Raw genomic sequence first — 18,708 nt, forward strand, 5'->3', positions numbered from 1 at the left:
TGGACAGCTGGGGACACAAACAGGTTAAAGTTTAACAGGGATGCAATTATTTAACTTCTTACGCTCGCTTTGTACTGTGAAAATAATTCATCTTCAGAGGCACATACAGTATATGCTGAAGCAATCTTGGTCACTATTTAAAAAGTGATCTTAAGCCTGGCCTTAGGAAACAGAGGAAACAGATGCGAGGCTTATGATGAGCATGTTAAAATATAACAATAATGCATTTAACAAGAAGCACAGAGGAAGTGAATATGATATTCAGAGGAAAGAGGGAGTGAAGTCCATTCATCAGATCATAATGTGAGTTAGTAATGTGAAATAAATTACATCTGACATTGCTGTCTGCGGTATTATCTAGAAATTCCTCCACATAGCAATTGTCTGGTACAGGAAAATAACAGGCTTATCAAAAGACCATTACAGATCGTATTGGTGCCTCATGTTTACAGAAAGACCAATATGAGAGAAAGAGAGCTGAGGGGAAACTGCACTCTAAAAACGAATTCAGGCGACCTTTCAACTCCACTTAATTAAATGCATGGTTGCAAGATAAAAATGTGAGTTAATTGATTTAGATAAACATTTTAAGTTGCAAACATTACAGTTTTTCTCAATCGCTAAACCCACTATTTAGAATCAAAATTCCTTTCATCAAACCAACAGCACAGCCATCGAAACAGAAAACCATTTCTCTACAACAGTATACCATTTCTCATTGATATCACACAAAATGCAGATGCTAAGCAGTGTTTTGCAAAACAGATCACACAATTCTCTAACTGAAGTTACAATTCTCTACACAAAGATCAAAAATCTGTTGTGTAACTCATGTCTACAAAACAACAAATAATCTTCTCACAGTGGATAACACTTCCTCATAAACTTAGACCATAGCTACACTAATTGACACTTGATGTGCAAAATATTAACACTTGTTATCAGTCAATCACCCCATTGAAAAAGGTAACTCCATGGAATGTAGTGTATACCTTACAGTAATGATGTTACATTGAAAACATTTACATGATAGAATTTGCATGACTGTACTTAAAATATTTTTTTAAATGGTGCCGGTAAAGCTATAATAGTGTTGATATGACTTGCATAGGTCTTTGAGATGTTCATATGGGGAGGATTAGCTATAGCTGATACAACATTTTTACAGTCAGTAATTGTGGTCTTTTCCTTTTTGCACATTGAGAAATGTTTTTTTTTGTATTGGGGTGAATTGAGTACTTCACTTCCATGTAAATGAATTGCTCACAGCTGACATCAATGAATTTCCTATAGTAATTGTAATTAGTGAGAATCCTATAAAAGACCTCCCTCACTTCAGTAAGATGTTTGTGTAAACAAAATGGCTGATCGAGTAGGTAGAGGAGCTCTGAGAGGAAGAAGGAACCCTGTTGTTCAGCGAGGAAGAGGGAGGGCTGATGTTCAGAGAGGAAGAGGGAGAGCTGATGTTCAGAGAGGAAGAGGGAGAGCTGATGTTCAGAGAGGAAGAGGGAACCCTCATGTTCAGAGAGGAAGAGGGAGGGCTGTACGTATGCGTGGTGGAAGAGTTGAAAGGGGACCAATGCGAACAGTAGTTTCGGACAACACCCGTGCAACTATTGTGGACCACGTCATAAACCATGGCATGTCCCTCAGTGAGGCTGGCCAAAGGGTTCAGCCCAATATACCGAGATCAACAGTGGCATCCATTATTAGGATCTTCAGGCACGAAAATAGGTAAGCTACTGTAACCCTTTTTTACAGCACTTCATGCATTTCTATTTTGATGTAGGTTTCGATCACTGTTTTTATATTACAGTACATAACATTCTCAAATATTTATTGATAGAACTGAAAGAGCACCCCGCTCTGGTGGCAGACGAAAGGCCTTTACTCCAGAACAAGAGTCTGCCATTGTTGATATGGTTGTGGCCAACAATGAAATCCGCTTAAGGGAGATTCAGGCCAGAATAATTGCAGACCAGGATGTCTTCAGTAACATTCAGTCTATAAGTGTTGCAACCATTGACCGGGTGTTAAAGAGGCAACACCTCAGAATGAAACAGATCTATAAGGTTCCTTTTGAACGCAACTCTGACCGTGTGAAGGAGTTAAGGCACCGGTATGTACAGGTAAGGACCTCAATCACACTGATGGCTTGCCTATATTTTTAGTATGTCTGACTGCTTACAGTAATGTAAAACGGTCCTCTGTTTGTTTCATTTTCTTTAGCGAATGATGGAGCTGGAAGGCAATGCATTACCACATGTTTTTGTATATGTGGATGAAGCAGGCTTCAACCTCTCCAAAGTGAGGAGACGTGGGAGGAACCTTATTGGGCAAAGAGCGACAGTCTTTGTTCCAGGCCAAAGGGGAGGAAACATAACATTGTGTGCGGCTATCTCGACACAAGGCGTCCTTGCTCACATCCCTTTAATGGGAGCATATAACACGCAACGTGTCCTTGCCTTCCTGGATGTCCTGTATGACGGACTTGTGCCACCAGAAGAGAGGGATCAAGTGAGGTCGGTTCACGTGGTCATATGGGACAATGTGGCATTCCACCACTCTCGTGACGTGAGGGCATGGTTTGAGGCTCATCCACACATGGCCATGGAGTTCCTCCCTCCATACTCCCCATTTCTAAACCCCATTGAGGAGTTCTTCTCTGCCTGGAGATGGAAGGTTTATGACCATCATCCTCATGACAGAATGCCCCTTTTGGACGCAATGAATGATGGCTGTCGGGACATCTCATCGGAATCCTGTCAAGGGTGGTGTCGACACGCAAGGAGATATTTCCCACGCTGCCTTGCAAGGGAAGACATACGCTGTGACGTAGATGAGGCTATGTGGCCAGACAGACGCCAAAGAGCAGATCAGTAAAGTTATATAGATCTCATTCTCTGCTTTACTGCTGATTTACATCATTTACCCATGTTATTTTTTTCCAGTGTATTGCTATTCGTCTTTTGTTTCTGTTACGGTGCTCTTCTGAAAATGAGACAATAAAAACAATGGCATAGTTACAGTAAGACTCTGTTTTTCCTATATGTAAGTTTGTTTCTCCCAACTTGTCAGTTTTCCGTTCAGTTTCCAATATCGATAGCTTGAGGTTTGTGTATTGATGATTGTAGTCAGTATTTAGTGTGCCACTTAGTAATGACTGTTCAAATAGTCTTCTCATGAGCTGACAAATGTTTGTTTTTGGAGAAGGTATCTGGTTTTGGAAGGGGTATTTTTAGTTTTGAGTGCCTTAGAGCACTTTGCAAGAAATGTATATTGTTATGGTAGAATGGGTTATTATGGTGACCGGAGTTTCAGTTATGAAAACACATTTGTCTCATTAGAGGACAATTTGTTCTGTTTCGATCGACTTATTCTTTTTTGTGACCAGTATTTTCAGTTTTGGTCATGTAAGTGCATTTTGCAAAAGTTATTCAGAGTTATGGCAAGTGTGTTTCTGTTTAGATGGCTATGCTCTTGTTTTGAAGAAATGAATTTAGATTCTAAAAAGTGGGTTTAGCGATTGAGAAAAACTGTAAGACAAATAGAAATATACAAAGGACATTGTAATGTGAGTGTCATCTTTTGTCATTCAAATACAGTAGCCTGTACAGTAGTTGCACTGTATAGGCAAATTGCTGTTTGACCAACATTAGCAGCCTTTGAACTGTGAATAGTTCTGTGAGAGGATACAATGTAGTAGAGGCTACACTGTGAGAGTAAAAATACTTTAGTTACTATTGTGATATCGCTTTTTATTAAAAATGAATCTCGGTGAAGCAGATCAAGGAGATGCTTCTTGAGGTAGGATCGTTATCTAGAGTTGTCATTGAAACGCAAGTTGTTGGCAGTCACCCATTCAGAACATATTAATTTAGGTCATTTCTCTTTTTTTCCTTTTTCAAAAATAGCACAATACAATTGAAGTACGCACAGAACTATAGCCATCCGCTGCCTTGTTGTGTACCTTGAAGAAAAGGAAGAGGACCTTTTCAAGGAGTTTAGCGACGGAATTAAAAATCTTGAAATAAAATAAAATCCACGGGCACATTGTAAAAACACAGGACTGCTCTCTGTCAGTCACATTTTGAAGCATATTGCACTTTTGGCCACACCCCAATCAATAATATCTTCGCAACGTTCAGCATGGATAGGTGTTGACAGCAATGGCATGGGAAAAGGATTGCGTACAATTTGAAAAGTGGCTTCTGCTCTTCACTTAACCAGTTCACATATTGTATAGAACCTGCAAAAACGATGAGAAGATACACTAAAACTTGCACGGTTGAGAATGACAAAATCTGTCCACATGCATTTAAACACTAGGCAAAGTATTCAAAACCACCTCTGTGTGTCTTCAGGACCACATTGCCATGGTGACACACACATGCAGGCTCAATAGGTGAAAACAATACCAGCGTTGCTTTAGCAGCTGGTAATAATGGCTCTGAATTCGCTAAGAGTGACAGTTTAAAAAGTATGCAATTACCTAATTCATTATCTCTTATGCGCTAACCTATTATTTAATGTGCTTCAAAAGGACATGAATATCGCATTCATCAGTGACCGGTCCACCCCACGATCTGACCATACGATGACAACCATCGTGGTCGAGGGAAACAAATGAATGAGCAAGCATTCTGCGTTAAATGTGTTCATACTGTTTGAAATAATGACTGTCGGCAGTGTAAACATCTTTGTTACATCTTTTGTAAAATTGATGTGTGTGATCTGCAGATTGGTGGTCATTGAGAGTTTGTTTCTGTAGTTTTACAAACATTTACATATTTTACATATTTGGCACTGGTTTTAAATATGCAAAGACCTCTAACTTCGTTGTGATGGCAGCATTTATTTGCTGTGTCCCCATTTCCCTTGGTAATATGGCTAATGTGTTTATTTATTATTTGTGGGGCAATTTAAATTTGTGTTATCCATCTTTTTTTTCAAGATTTAAATGAAGCTCACAGCAAGTTCTTCCAGGAAGACTGGGAGTATATACGTTCACTCCGCAGCTGCTTATAATCAGCTCATCACAGGCGTTCTCTTTAACCTATTACATTTCACCTCATTCTCCAGCAGCCAATCAACGTGCTGCAGCCAAACTATAAAATGGTTCTCCTCTCTCCTGCAGTCAGCTGTGATTTCAGGTGTTCATGCACCTTATCATATGGTGTCAATAAATGTTCAAACTAAATGAATTCTCTCCTGTTTGAAACATCATGTGTTGAAATAAACAACTGTAGTTCAAAATAAAAAGTGAATCGCCTAATATTTTTGTTGTGGAATTAATTTCTTTCTTTAAAGGCAAAAACTTGAAAAAGCTAAGAAAAAAAACTATTGAATATAATATATTTGGAGCAACTTAATTTATAAATGGTTGTCAACTTAAAAAACGTGTGTTCACAATGATGGTAATTAAGTACATACAACTTAAAATTCCTTTTAAAATCATACGGTAAAACAAGTTGGAACAACTTAATTTTTTGAGTAATCAACTTCAAAACTTGTGTTTATGCTACCAATTATTAAGTAAGTGTTCATTAAAAACACCTCTGATTGTAGAGGAAAAGCCTTCTCCCCTAAATCAAATAACTTTGTTGCTTTAAGACAATTTCATTAGAAGTTGTCTTAACTCAATAAACATCGATGCAAACTGTTGCGTTGATTTTCTTTGTTAAGCCAAGGCATTTGTTTTTAGAGTGTGTAGAGTTGGCCAATGATCGATTGAATTTGCTAATCCCATCCCCTGAAAAGCCACTGTTCAGTCATAGTTGAGCTAAATAACTAGATATGGTTGAACCTTATAGTTAGCACATATGAAACCCATTGTTAAAAAAATACCGGTACATTTTCTTTGTGGAATTCATCACCTATTTGTATTTTACGGTGGTGGAAAATATGCGTTTTCTCAAATACTGTGGCCACTACATTAAGGAGATGAGATTCAAAAAAGGTAAAATTAGCCAATATATTTTTGGAAAAAGTTAAGAAAGTCCTAGACATTATAAGTTTGTCTATCAAAACGTTTTGTTCAGATGTCATTTATAAAATAATATATCACAGGATATGCTAGGCGGGTTTTTCAAGAATGACTACTTTCTCTAAACATAAATATCTGTCACTGACAGTTTGCAGCTTATGTACATTAACGTATTGCTACAGGTGTACATATATGCATGTGAGAAATGTTTAAGATGGACTAGACAAAATGAGGTCCTTTAAATTAACTTCACTTACTGTAGTTGTTGGTGAGAAGTAACTCATTGGGTGTTTGGCACCTGTCTCCCTCAAAGCCGGGCTCACACAGGCAGGTCATGTTGTTTATGGTCTCCTGGCATCTTCCTCTTTCACATGAAGTGTCATTACACTGAGCTGTAGAGAAAAACTTCAACACTAATCCTCTACCACTTTTGAAACTGTAACAACTTTGAAACCCAATCAGTTTTACACATACGTTTATAGCAGCAGGGTATTTCCAAGCGCTGCATTTCTCATCATATTTATATGATTGGAGAACTTTTACTTGCAATGGAGTGTTTACGTACATGCTTAGTTCTTGATGTTAAGTAAAGGATCTAAATACTTCGTCCATCAACGACGGTTTGCAGCACAACAAATTACACTGTACCTTTAGGATGCGGTGTACATATGGGAATGTGAGAAATGTTTAAGGCGGACTAGAAAAAATGAGGTCCTTTAAATTAACTTCACTTACTGTAGTTGTTGGTGAGAAGTAACTCATTGGGTGTTTGGCACCTGTCTCCCTCAAAGCCGGGCTCACACAGGCAGGTCGTGTTGTTTATGGTCTCCTGGCATCTTCCTCTTTCACATGAAGTTTCATTACACTGAGCTGTAGAGAAAAATTTCAACATTAATCCTCTACCACTTTTGAAACTGTAACAACTTTGAAACCCAATCAGTTTTACTCCAGAATCAGATCAGAATCAGAATACCTTTATTCTTCCAGAGGGGAAATGTGCATTTGTTTCAGCAAGAAAAGACATATACCTTTATAACAAACAGGGTATTTAGGAGCGTTGCATTTCTCATCATTCCACTTCCCTCGCTCCTTTCTTGCGTTCACGTAGATCTCCACGCAGAACTCGGTGTTGTGGTCGTTGTTCGGCTCGTCTGTTGCCCATGAATGCTCACCAACCCACGTGCTGTTATTCCCAATCCAGGTCCAGGATTCATTCTTGTGGTTTTTGGTGACTCCAATCCAATAATATGGAGTCCCGGTTTTGTTTGGCAGTATGGACACTAGATAGTCGTTCTCGCTCTGGTTCTGGATCACCACCATGTCAGTGTAGGTGTCCTGGCACCACTGCCGGGCCTGGGTCCAGGTCCTTTTCTTTTTGGAGTGATGATACGTCCAGCCAGAGGTAGAGAGAGCCAATGAGCTTCCTTGAATACATTTTGGACGAAAAAAAACATCATTCCCTAAAGGAAAATAAAAATAATAATAACAATAGAAGCACCTGACAAAAATTGCAGTCCAAAAAAAACGTAACAATACAAATATTTAATTGAATAATAGATATGATTAACAAAAAGGGATTGATAGGATTCCATGGTAAACTGAGAATTAAATTACAAATAAAACATGTAAAAAAAAAAAATACAACTAAAAAATAAGAAGTATAAAAATAGGATGGAATAAAATAAATAAAATGCATACACTAGGAAACATACAACCTATATAAAAATATACAAATATAGATATAATACATTATTAAAGATATAAAACCAGTATACTTATTTTTGAGCACATGCATCAATTAACACTACTGCAGCTCCATTCCCTTCTACTCTTCTATTTATTTTTAGTCGATTACTTTATACATTAAGCCTAACTTTTGTGCCTTAGTGTTAAAGTTAATACTCACCAAGGAAAATGATTAATATCCACCTCATTTTTAAGTGAGGGATCACAAATGCCTGTTGTCTGTGCAAAGAAAAAACAATCAAAAGCTGAAATATTGATGAATGCAATCATAAAAATACAACAGAAAAAACATACTTACGTGGAAATTGTAATATCTGAACAGTATACCTTGAAAATAGTTGTCAATAAGCTTGCTACTTAAGACACATTCTTGTTTTCCTATTCGAAATCAAACATTGTACCACGGCAGTTAAGTGAATGTGAGTTTAGCACGGACCAATGTCAGGCTTTTATATTTCTCTTTGGCTATCTGTCCAACGTTATAAGAGAATTACTGGATGTTTTCTTTACAAAGTGAATGCATGTGATGAATGACAATTTGACCTCTTAGACCTGGACAGACCTTTTGGGAATGCCCCCTGTTTATGGTTAGCGTGTGATCGGGGCGTTTCAGTGGCATTTTTAAGTCATGCATGGAAAGAGAAAAATCAAGGAAACACAAACGACACAAAGTCCAGTGTGGTCCATGGATCCAACACAAAGACATACATAAAAAATTGATAATTCTTCCAATTTCATTTTATTTCATAATCTTTGCACTTTAGCTGTTTTCGTTGTTGTTGGTAAGATTATGTTTTCCTTTAAAGAGGACATAGTATGGCTCAAACCAAACCGCCCATCTATAGATGATTGGTACGGTATAATTTATGAAATCTTTGTAATGGAAATAATAACCTTCTCTATGAGGCTCCAGGAACTTACATTTGAGGACATTTGGGAGAAATGGAAAGTGTATATTACCCCGATACGCCCTTCTTTTGTTTGAATAGTTTATTTAATTATCTATACTGTCTATGTTTTATATTGAAAAGGAAACACCCCCTGTTCTTGTGTGCTTATTGTTGTTGTTTTGTCAAGAAAAAGACAGCCCACTCTGTAAAACTATTTAACTACATATGTATATGTACACTGAAGTTGAAGTGTGATCCAAACAAAAAAATGTTTAAAAAAATACAAATAAAGAGCACATATTATGGTCATAATAACATTCATATTTCATGTTGTGCCTCTACTGTGACATGATTAAATTATTTAATGTTCGAAAAGTGCATTTTATTTGAATTTTTTGAGTTCAGCTTTCACCTTAAATGTTTTTAAGTCATGACAGCAACAAATGACCATGCTGCCTTAATTCTGCAGCAGATATGAGATCTATTTGTGGTTCAGCTGAAGTGCTGACATGTAGAATATACATTTGGTGGAACAACAATGGTGATGATATATCAAACCGCTTACTGCAGCAATATAGCCCTTCCTGCTTCACAATCTTACTGTTATATAACTACCTTCGTGCCGACCATTGTGATGAAGGTGACACAAGCAGACAAGTGGTCTGTTTTGTTTTTGTAAAAAATGAAAAAATACATGGTGTCCTGCAGAGTCAGCATTAATTGGCAGAAAAGTTGGTGTGGTGTGTGGAGTTAACGGCTGAACCTTTGTTCCCGTGTATCAGTGTTAGGAAACAATTGACAGTTTATCTATGTTTCTTAACTGATAGACATCGTTCATAATACTGGAAGATGCATAAAAACGAGCAAACACAAATTATATTTTGACTTTTTATTAAGAATAAAACACAGCACTGCTTTAAATATACAGACATATGAATAAGCATCTCAAATGCAATAACTATCTGGTAAATAAATAGAACATAAATACTGAAATCTATATATTCAAAATATTCACAGTTCTTCAATGACATGGTATTTCACCGGCAACCTTTTGTAACATTTACAGCAATATAAAAAGAGCCAGTTCTCGTACATGTTCATAGGCTGTAGAACAATGTGTTCCATATGAACTCCCCTTGGGAGGAAATACATTTCTAAACATCACAGAGGAAATCATGACGTTATAGAAATAACAGTACAGTAATCAATTGCTAAGATCTAAAAAAACATTTCCTCTCAGCCAGGGGTGAAAGTGGTTTGAATTTCTTGCAGGTACTATAATGCTACCCCGACCTTCATTGGTTCATATTGTTCTCCTCCCGCCCCCAGCTTCATGCATCCCTGAACACAAACTTCAAATTTGTAATGTCTTTATGGGGTAGAAATTAGAAACACTTGACAATATGTATAGTCAATTATTTATTTTCAATTGTGCATACAACTTGTGTCAAAACTTAACAGACCATTAGCAAGGCATGTTGAGGGAGGTAAACTACACACTTTTCCACATTTTCCACAGAGGGCTGAAGTAGCTCTCCTCTTCTGTGTACCGGCGAGCCATGCAGCTTGTTGAGTGGGCTGCTCTTCTTCCTTTGCCCAGCCAGGTCTTCACATAAGGCAGTGGATCCCACTGTCTGCATGGTGGTCCCACAGAGCTGATGAAGAGGAGATTTGCTGCATTTGTTGTTGTAAGTTTGCTCCTATACTCAGTTATGATGTTATTCATTGTGCTGAACCCCCGTTCACAGTCAGCATTGCTTGGAGACAGTGCCACTGCCATGAGCAACTTCTTCATTTTGTTGGGAATGTTTCTTCCTCCACTGGCCTTGTATTCTGTGAATCCAAGATGGGCCTATTGTTGGTTCACATGTAGGACATCACACAAAGCCCTCACCTCATTATCTCCAAATCGAGGATTGTCATGGTCCCAGTTGTCAGGGTTGAGGACTGCCATTTGATTGATAAGGCTGTTATAAGCCTCTTTTCGGTTGGCTGCAACACTGGCCTGTGCTCTGTTTGCTGTGGTTGTGAAGAGTCTTTCTTTCATATTGTCTGCCACTGCTTGGATGAACTGAGCAGAGTCAATGATGGGAGACCTGCCAACTCTTAAATCCTCTCCCTTGAATTCCATCACTTCCTCTGCCTGACTGGCATCAACTGCATGTTGTCCTGGGTAGCAATTGAAACTTTCTATGCGTTTGACATACGTCGTCATGATGTCATGGGCCTTTGGGAGTGTGGTCTTCCTGTTCTGAAGAATTTCTGACAAGTTCTTAAGTTCAGTCAGAACATCTGCCATCAGTGCAAGACTTTTCAGGAAGTTGATGCAGCACAACTTAGAAAGCAGACCTTTGAATTTGGCCCTCTCTCTGCTGTCCCTTGTATCATCCTCTGATGCCTCACGGAAATGTTGTGCCAAGACTGGATAAGACTACCAAACTGCAGAGACTGCCCTCCATGAAGAAGCTACCCAGCGAACACTGAACACTTTTCCAATCCTCCTGAGGGCGATGTCCAGGTTGTGAGCAAATTCACTCAGCTGCCGCATGTTTTTTGGTGACTGGCTATATAATGAATATAGGCTGTCCATGAATGCCTGGAAGTCCTTTGTTCCCCCTGTCACATCCAGTGCCTGGTCAACAGCAAGCTCCAGTCTGTGATTAAGGCAGTGCCATAGTATGATGCCTGGGAAGTCATCCTGGAGCAACTTCCCAACACCTGACTTCACTCCCAGCATGACACTGGCCCCATCACTGCAAAATCCAATGAGGATTTCTCTCAGCAACTCAACAGTAAAGCCATTTTTAAGCAAGCAACCCATAATCTGTTCCTTGATATGAGGAGCAGACATAATATCCAGCTCAACCAGGTACAACGGAAAGGCAATGGGCTCCATGTCTCCATCAACACTAGCCTTCAGGAACACAATTAGTGTTGATTTGTGCCCAACACTGGTTGACTCATCAGCCAATACTGTGATTTTGCTTTTGGTCTCTATTATCTTTTTTAGAAGTTCCTTTTTCATCTGTGATGACACATGCTCAATTATGTCAACAGACAGTTTTGCTATGCAAAACACGCCCCAAATCAGCAGAATTTGCATGCTGCAGGTCAATCAGAATCTCAAAGTCTGTGAAAGGCTTGTTGTTCTTGGCCACATAATAGGTTGTCATGAATACCTTGGCAGTAGACTCAAACACAGACTCCTGACTACTCGCGTTCATGTTCAGAAGAATATCTTTATTTGCTGTCTGAATAATCTTGACTGCTTCATTATGTGCTGCAGAGTTCTTGTGTTCACGGATTTTTTTGCGCAGTGATGAAAGCTGGACATCCCTTGATGGACCAGCTGGGATTATCTTTCCATCAGCCTACTGAATAGCAATATTAACACCACGGGAGGCCATGACACCCAGATCCTTCACATCATGGCATGGGGTACAGCCTAGCCTTCCATTGTGAGCATACATCCATTCATTTTTCTGTTTGAACTGTTCATATTGTTCTTCTTTCCATATAGAAGGGTATGCAGTAGGGCTAGCATCACCTATGGTGGCTTCTGAGGGACCTGCTGCCACTTCTTCTGGCTGAGTCTCCTCTTCCTCCCTCTGGGCCTCAACTGTTATAAATTAGAATAAAGATGTATAACTAAATTCAGCAGACAGTCAAAAATGTACAAGTCTCTGTCTTTCTTTGAATTTTCAGAATATTGGTTACATAAATTAAAATACTAATAAAATAAAATGTATGCCACAATGTGCAGATTAAAATAGAAGATATCAAAGCAAAATATTTAATGTTAAAATAGTATGCTGTGTACATGTTGTGTTCTGAGTAAAATAGCCATTGACTATATAGAGCAGGGGTGCCCAACCTTTTTTTAACCAAGACGGCGGCGATCGTTGACGGGGGGGGGTTATTAACTATAGTTATTTGACCACAATATTTGAACACAATTACAGTTTATTTTATTTTCAACTATATTCTTCTTCTTCTTCTTCATATTACTACTACTACTATTATTATTATTATTATTATTGTTATTGTATATGTAATATTTTTCACTCCCTTCTCTTTTTCAAGTGAGGGTGCTTAACATTCAACTGGGACCCTTATGCACCCCCGTAGAACCGGGCCTGGAGGTGGCCAAACTACGGCCCGCGGGCCACATGCGCCCCGTTGATGTGTTTAATGTGGCCCGTCCAATATTGGTATAAATGAGCCAGGGTTCCCGCGCTGATCTTAAAAAGCCTTAAAGTCTAAAATACAACGATCCAATTTTTATTTATGTTATCCCCCACTGTCCACACGCCGCGCGCGCCGCGAAAAGTCCCTTCCTCCCTGGTCGTCGCAGCTGCGCGTGGACGTCACCCCGCGCGCGGGAGAATGAGATTAAAACAACCCTCAGCCCGACATGAATCAAGACGGAACCAAACAATGCCCCCCGGCCCGGCTGTCACATTGATACATCATTGTGGCCCCTGAACCAAAAAGTTTGGCCACCCCTGTTGTAGGACATTAACTGAATATTGTTGTTCTACTTTTAGACATCTCGAGATCGACTGGGGATCGACTGGTTGGGCACCCCATATAGAGATACAGTTTGCTAGTTAGCTAACTTATTATATTCATCATGGCCATGTTCATGTCCATTCTCTGGGCTAAATAAGCATCATCACCTGTGTCATCTGTGGGCGTTGTTTTTCAAATTTTAAGCACATTCTGAGTTTCTTCATCTCTCTCCTTTCTCTTAAACATCTAAAGAGTCGTCGTTTGCATTTTTGCTTTAATTACCACGTAGCCTAATTTTCTAGCTGTCATTCAGTCACTCCATTCTTTTCTCCTCCCGCTATTCTGATCAAGTGGGAAAAAGCTAATATGTGACCCGCTCTATCGAAATCAGTCGGAAGTCGCAACGGCTCATTTCAAAATAAACGTGGATTTGCGTAAAAAAAATTGTTTTTCGGGGTTCGGGTGTTTTGTTTAATAAACAAAGTCTTGGCTTTCAGAATATGAAACTTGTTTCGGCAAATTCAGATGATAAATACAACTTAGAAGCTTGTAACGGCATAATTACAAGCGAAGAACGGAGTAACTTGAGGTCACAGCAGGCATAACAGCAGCCGGTGTTTCTCGTTAGTGTTTTCCCCGGGACACAAACACAATACGCAAAAATACACACACACACACACACACACACACACACACACACACACACACACACACACACACACACACACACACACACACACACACACACAGACCAGTAATCCAAACCAAAATATCTGCCCTTCGTAGTATAAATTCCACGGGTGGAGCTATCAATTCTTCCCGGTCCTCCGGACCGCCTGGAAATCTCTTACCGGTACTAAGGACCGGGTAGGACCGGCACACTTTCAACACTGCTCTCAGCATATGTAGCTCTTTAACTTGTGTATACATATTATTCACATTACTACGACAGGTCACTCACTATGTTATGTTAGAAATGGTCTTAATATGTGTTTTATATGAGGCTGTCGATGCTGTTTCTGTAGGTTTGTGGAGGAGTCTCTATGTCCGAGTTGCTGTAAGAGAAGACAAACAAAGAAAATGAGCATTGCAATTCAACATTTGCCTTTAGAAAATATATAATTGTATGATTTAAGAGTGTTGAATGCTTACCTGTTCAGCTCAAACTTGTTGGCGTTTTGCCTAAATCGTTTCAGGATCCACAGCGCCAAAGACAGACCAGTTAGTGAAAGAGCGCCCCCTGCTGCTGCACCACCGGTAATGGCAGCCAACCGAGACTCGGGAGCTGAGGAAACATGATAAAATGTGAATAAATAATCCTTTTAAACGTTTGCACTTAAACATTTCTATTACATTCACGTTTCTTTTAACATTTGTTCCTGTTTTACCTTTGCAGGTGGGTGTTTCTCCAGTCCAATTGCCATTACGGTCACAGGTCAGCAGGTCATGTCCGTCTAAAGAGAAATCTTGATTGCAGGTGAAGGAGCACTGTGAGTTGAATACTGGATCACTGTTGGAGCAGTTGACATGGCCGTTTTCAGGAGCCTCGAGCTGAGGGCATCTCACTACTGTGGGAGAAAACAGTACAAATTTAGATGTGAACCATCACATATTGATAAAGGAGATCTCAACTCTAACCAATGCATGTAGAATAAGTAGGTATCATGATATATATTAAGTATAATGTGCAAACCTGTGCAGTTTGGAGGTGTGGAGGTCCACTGGCCTGGATTTGCACACTCCATGCTGAGTGCACCTGTCAGCTCATGGCCTTCATCACAGCTGAACATGCAGACCATACCAAGTGGATGGGGGGTCCCGGCAGAAACAGGTGACGACAGAGAAGGGCTGCAGCTGATCTGGGCGCTTGATGGGATCTCAGGGGCAGGACATCCAATAGCTGAAAATAAAGATTATGAGATGTCATGACAAAGCCAAGAAAAGCAAATCGTGCAAGCATAGATGTGTGTGAACAAAGGCTTCCTTACCTTTGCAGGTAGGTATGGCATCACTCCACTGTCCGTCCTCAGAACACAGAGTGCTGTGTGCTCCCTGCAGCTCAAAGCCTGCTGCACAGGTGAAGCTGCAGGTGGAGGCTGGTCGCAGGTCATTCACAGGTCGACTGCAATTTGTGATGATGTGAGCTCCCTCTGGATTCTGGCAAGTGATGGCTAACACAATAAAGTAAAAAAGCACATGTTAAAAGTTTGTCACAAAGGCTTAAAAACATAAAAGTAGTTTGGAGTGAACTTAAGCTGCGTCCTCACCTTCACATTGAGGCGTCCTCTCACTCCACTCAGCTGCAGACGTGCACGTCACCCTGCTGGCTCCCAGCAGCTGGTAGCCCGGAGCACAGCTGAAGCTGCAGGTGTTTCCGAAGCTGAACCTCACATCTGCATCGTCTCCACAGTTCCAAAGGCCGTTATCTAGCTCCTGGAGATCAGGGCACTGGACAGCTGAATAACAGAAGGAGGAAAGAACAGGTCAACAGGAGCCTTTTAATAACATTATAAAGCTTTCCCCTCTTAATAACAGACTTGAAAACAAATAAGCAGTATAATGGATACTAAGAGAGTCTTGCAAGATAAAAACATGTACGTACCAACACAAAACGGCTGTGAGGCATTCCATATTCCTGATGCTTCACAATGCAGAGTGTTTTGAGGTGTATCAGCGAGTGCATAGCCTTCATCACAGGCAAACACACATGTGGAGCTGAAGCTGGAGGAGCCGAGGGGATCGGAGCACGTCATGGATCCCCTTTCTGGAGTCGACATCGGCTGACATTGAACCACTGTTGACGACAAAACCATCAAAAACACTTTAGACTCCTTGGTTGTGAAAATACAATTTTGTTTCTCCGAATATAATTACTTGAAAACACAATACCAATATGATTATTTTTGCAGCTTAACTCACGTTCACATGTAGGAGGCTGCTCCGACCACTGTTTGGACGCAGTGCACCTCAGGGGCCTGGACAGACTCAGCTGGTATCCTTCCTCACAGGAATACTGGCACGAGGAGTCGTAGGAGAAGTTTCCATTTGTGTGAGTGCAATGCACACTTCCTTTATCTGGAACGGTCACCTCCTCTTCATTACACTCGACAACTGCCAACAAAGAATACAAGACGCAATTAGATATCAGGACCTGGCTGTAAAGGACTTAACGAAATGTAGATTTGAAGGACTTTAGCATTTACTTACCATGCTCACACTGGTCTCCGTAAAAGCCTTCAAAGCAAGCACACCTGTGGCTGTTGATGGTTTCTACACACTCTCCATGCTGGCACGAGTCGTTCTTACAGGCAGCTGGGGAAAGAAGGAATACTTTAATATAACTTGTAGTCTTTTTTAATTTAAAAGCCACGCAAAAATAACTACGGCAGCAAAACTTAGCAGCTCTTGTAGAATCAGAATCAGGTTTATTAATAATAACCTGTTGTGGTGTATCCTAATTCCTAACATTTGCTCACCTGAGTAGCACAGAGCGGTCTTATTCTTCCCACACCTCTCATCGTTCCATTTTCCCGCCTGTTCTTCCCTCTGAACGTACATCTCTACACAGTCTTCATTCGACCCCAAACGCTTTCCATTGTTTGGTTCTCTCTTTGCCCAGTTGGTTGCCTCTTCTGTCAGAGTCTTGTTGGTTCCGACCCAGGTCCAGACTTCGTTGACCTTGCGGATCCCGATCCAGTAGTAGTTTTTTTTCCTGGGCAGCCAGCTGTTGAGATGGGTGATCTCCTCCTGGTTCTGGATGGCCACCATGTCCGTGTAATTGACCTTGCACCAGGCTCGAGCATCTGACCAAGACATTGTATCGTTGGAGTAGAAGTAGGACCAGCACTCGACACTTGTCCACATGCACAGCACTGAGGACGGAGGACACAAGTTAGATTAGAAGTGTAATAAGGATACATTTAAAAAAGTAAGTAGAAAATAAAAATGGAAAGTGTGATTCTGGATGAACATACTTGAACAAAGAAAGGTAAGGTTTATCCATGAGGACTTCGACCTGCGAGTTTGAAGTAATCCAAAGAAGAATTCCTGTAAGGACAAATGAAAAAATATCAAGTAGGAGAAATAAATGCAACACTGAGTAAAGACAAAGAATGAAGGCGTTTGAAGTAAAGACAACTCTTTTACAAAGCTCCACACTCACCATTTTAAGTGGTATATGTGCGAACCTTCAGGAGACTCTGAGTATTTCTTTAGTCTGAGCACGTCTGAGGATGAAATGATTCTGAGTTGTATGAGCTGCGATGCCTGCCTTTTATACCCTTCATCAGCCTGGTCCCCCTTTTCCTGGAAGCCCTGATCACAAGCGGGATTTCAGTGGAAATTCCAACCTCCCCCTCCTCCCCACCGGGGGTCCTTGGAAACTTTCTCTCTCTCTTCCTCACTCTCACACAAAACATCCTTGGCTTCAGGAGAAATGTTCAGTTATTATTGGAATTTCAATTATTCCTTTTACTATCATTCTCACCGGAGACCATCATATTTACTTAATTACTACATTTAAGTATAATGTTGAAGTAGTTGTACTTTACAATGGTGTATATTTATTACACTACATACAATTGAGATAGAGTTACTTTAGTTTTTTCATCCAAAACACGTGGTGTCCTTAATATATATATAAAATACAATGTTTTGATAAGTAATGTAAAATATACAATTATCCTACACATTAAAAGGAGCCATTCTACATTTATTTTTGATGTTTTATATACATTTAAAGATTTTTGAGACATGCCTTTCAAAATTCAAACATTATCTTCACTGTAAAATATATTTACAATAAAACCAGATATACTAATATCTCGTTATTCGCAAATGTTGCAGTTGCATGGGGGAGCCTAAATAACAACCAGTCTCTAACCAGACTACACTTTGATACATACCACTGATCACACTTTGACATAAATAACATGTTCAGTATTTTAGTTGAATCTGTATTTTCAGTTTCATAAAGTATCCAAACTTAATTAAAAAAACGCTCTAACGCACTGATAATTTATTTATGGGCCTTCCTGGGAACTTGGCAAATTAACACACACATAGCAAAGACAAAATAAGTAGCATAACGTAAGCAAACGTTTCCTGGGGAAGAAAGGAGAGCGTGCAGAACACACACTGAAGTGAAAGGCAATGAAAAGGAAATTCCAGTTTTGAAAGCTGTGAGCTCATGTGAGCTGATAAGAGTGCCTGAGAGAGATTTAGAGTGCCTGAGATATTTCCACTGTTTCCCCTTATTCAGAAAAGTACCTTTTAGATAATTGCCATCAAATGAAAGAAGAGAAGTGAAGTCTTCATGAGTTGATGCCTATTACTAGAAGCACACAAAGTGCCAACAGACTATGACACATGGACTATGCTCTTCACACTTCAAATAAACACATTAACATGTCCTGGGATGTGCTCTTCTAAATAAATACAATCAAGGAAAAAACAATGAAATAGCAGCAAACAGACACTTTAAATGTACTATTTTACGACTGTCCAGAGACGGGAAATGTGTGCCGCAGGAGCAGAGGCGCCTGCAGGCTGTCTGTGTTTCAAGAAGTGACAGTT

General features: G+C 39.9%; 2 protein-coding genes across 2 annotated transcripts in view; both read right to left on the minus strand.

The window, feature by feature from the left end:
• The window catches only part of LOC307045049 (L-selectin), a gene marked incomplete at its 5' end in the record, with an annotated part of 12,411 nt that extends 5,105 nt beyond the window's left edge, over window positions 1–7,306 (minus strand). Inside the window, 4 exons of the mRNA XM_079690525.1 lie at window positions 1–7; window positions 6,244–6,378; window positions 6,722–6,856; window positions 7,015–7,306. The exon at window positions 1–7 is cut by the window's left edge and continues 173 nt beyond it. Coding sequence (XP_079546651.1) covers window positions 1–7; window positions 6,244–6,378; window positions 6,722–6,856; window positions 7,015–7,306 — 569 coding nt within the window. The remainder of the gene's footprint in view (window positions 8–6,243; window positions 6,379–6,721; window positions 6,857–7,014) is intronic.
• Window positions 7,307–9,496: 2,190 nt separating this feature from the next.
• LOC307038213 (E-selectin-like) lies at window positions 9,497–17,432 on the minus strand. The gene is made up of 12 exons (XM_079679539.1): window positions 17,297–17,432; window positions 17,109–17,181; window positions 16,611–17,006; window positions 16,342–16,446; window positions 16,054–16,245; window positions 15,737–15,928; window positions 15,402–15,590; window positions 15,123–15,305; window positions 14,828–15,034; window positions 14,523–14,702; window positions 14,287–14,419; window positions 9,497–14,189 (listed from the first exon to the last, which is right to left on the minus strand). Exons 1-12 carry the CDS (start codon window positions 17,297–17,299, stop codon window positions 14,129–14,131), a joined length of 1,914 nt encoding a protein of 637 aa, XP_079535665.1. The 5' UTR covers window positions 17,300–17,432; the 3' UTR covers window positions 9,497–14,128.
• Window positions 17,433–18,708: the final 1,276 nt, after the last annotated feature.

Source organism: Notothenia rossii (assembly GCF_949606895.1).
Source record: "Notothenia rossii genome assembly, chromosome: 1".
In the NCBI taxonomy this organism is placed as follows: Eukaryota; Metazoa; Chordata; class Actinopteri; order Perciformes; family Nototheniidae; genus Notothenia; species Notothenia rossii.

Bases quoted from the DNA above. Each gene is read 5' to 3' on its own strand.
- LOC307038213 (XM_079679539.1), bottom strand. The intron at 15,306-15,401 runs GTGAGGACGCAG...TTATTGTGTTAG, and splicing joins GAGGACGCCTCAATGTGAAG to CCATCACTTGCCAGAATCCA. The intron at 14,190-14,286 runs GTAAGCATTCAA...CTTCTCTTACAG, and splicing joins AACAAGTTTGAGCTGAACAG to CAACTCGGACATAGAGACTC.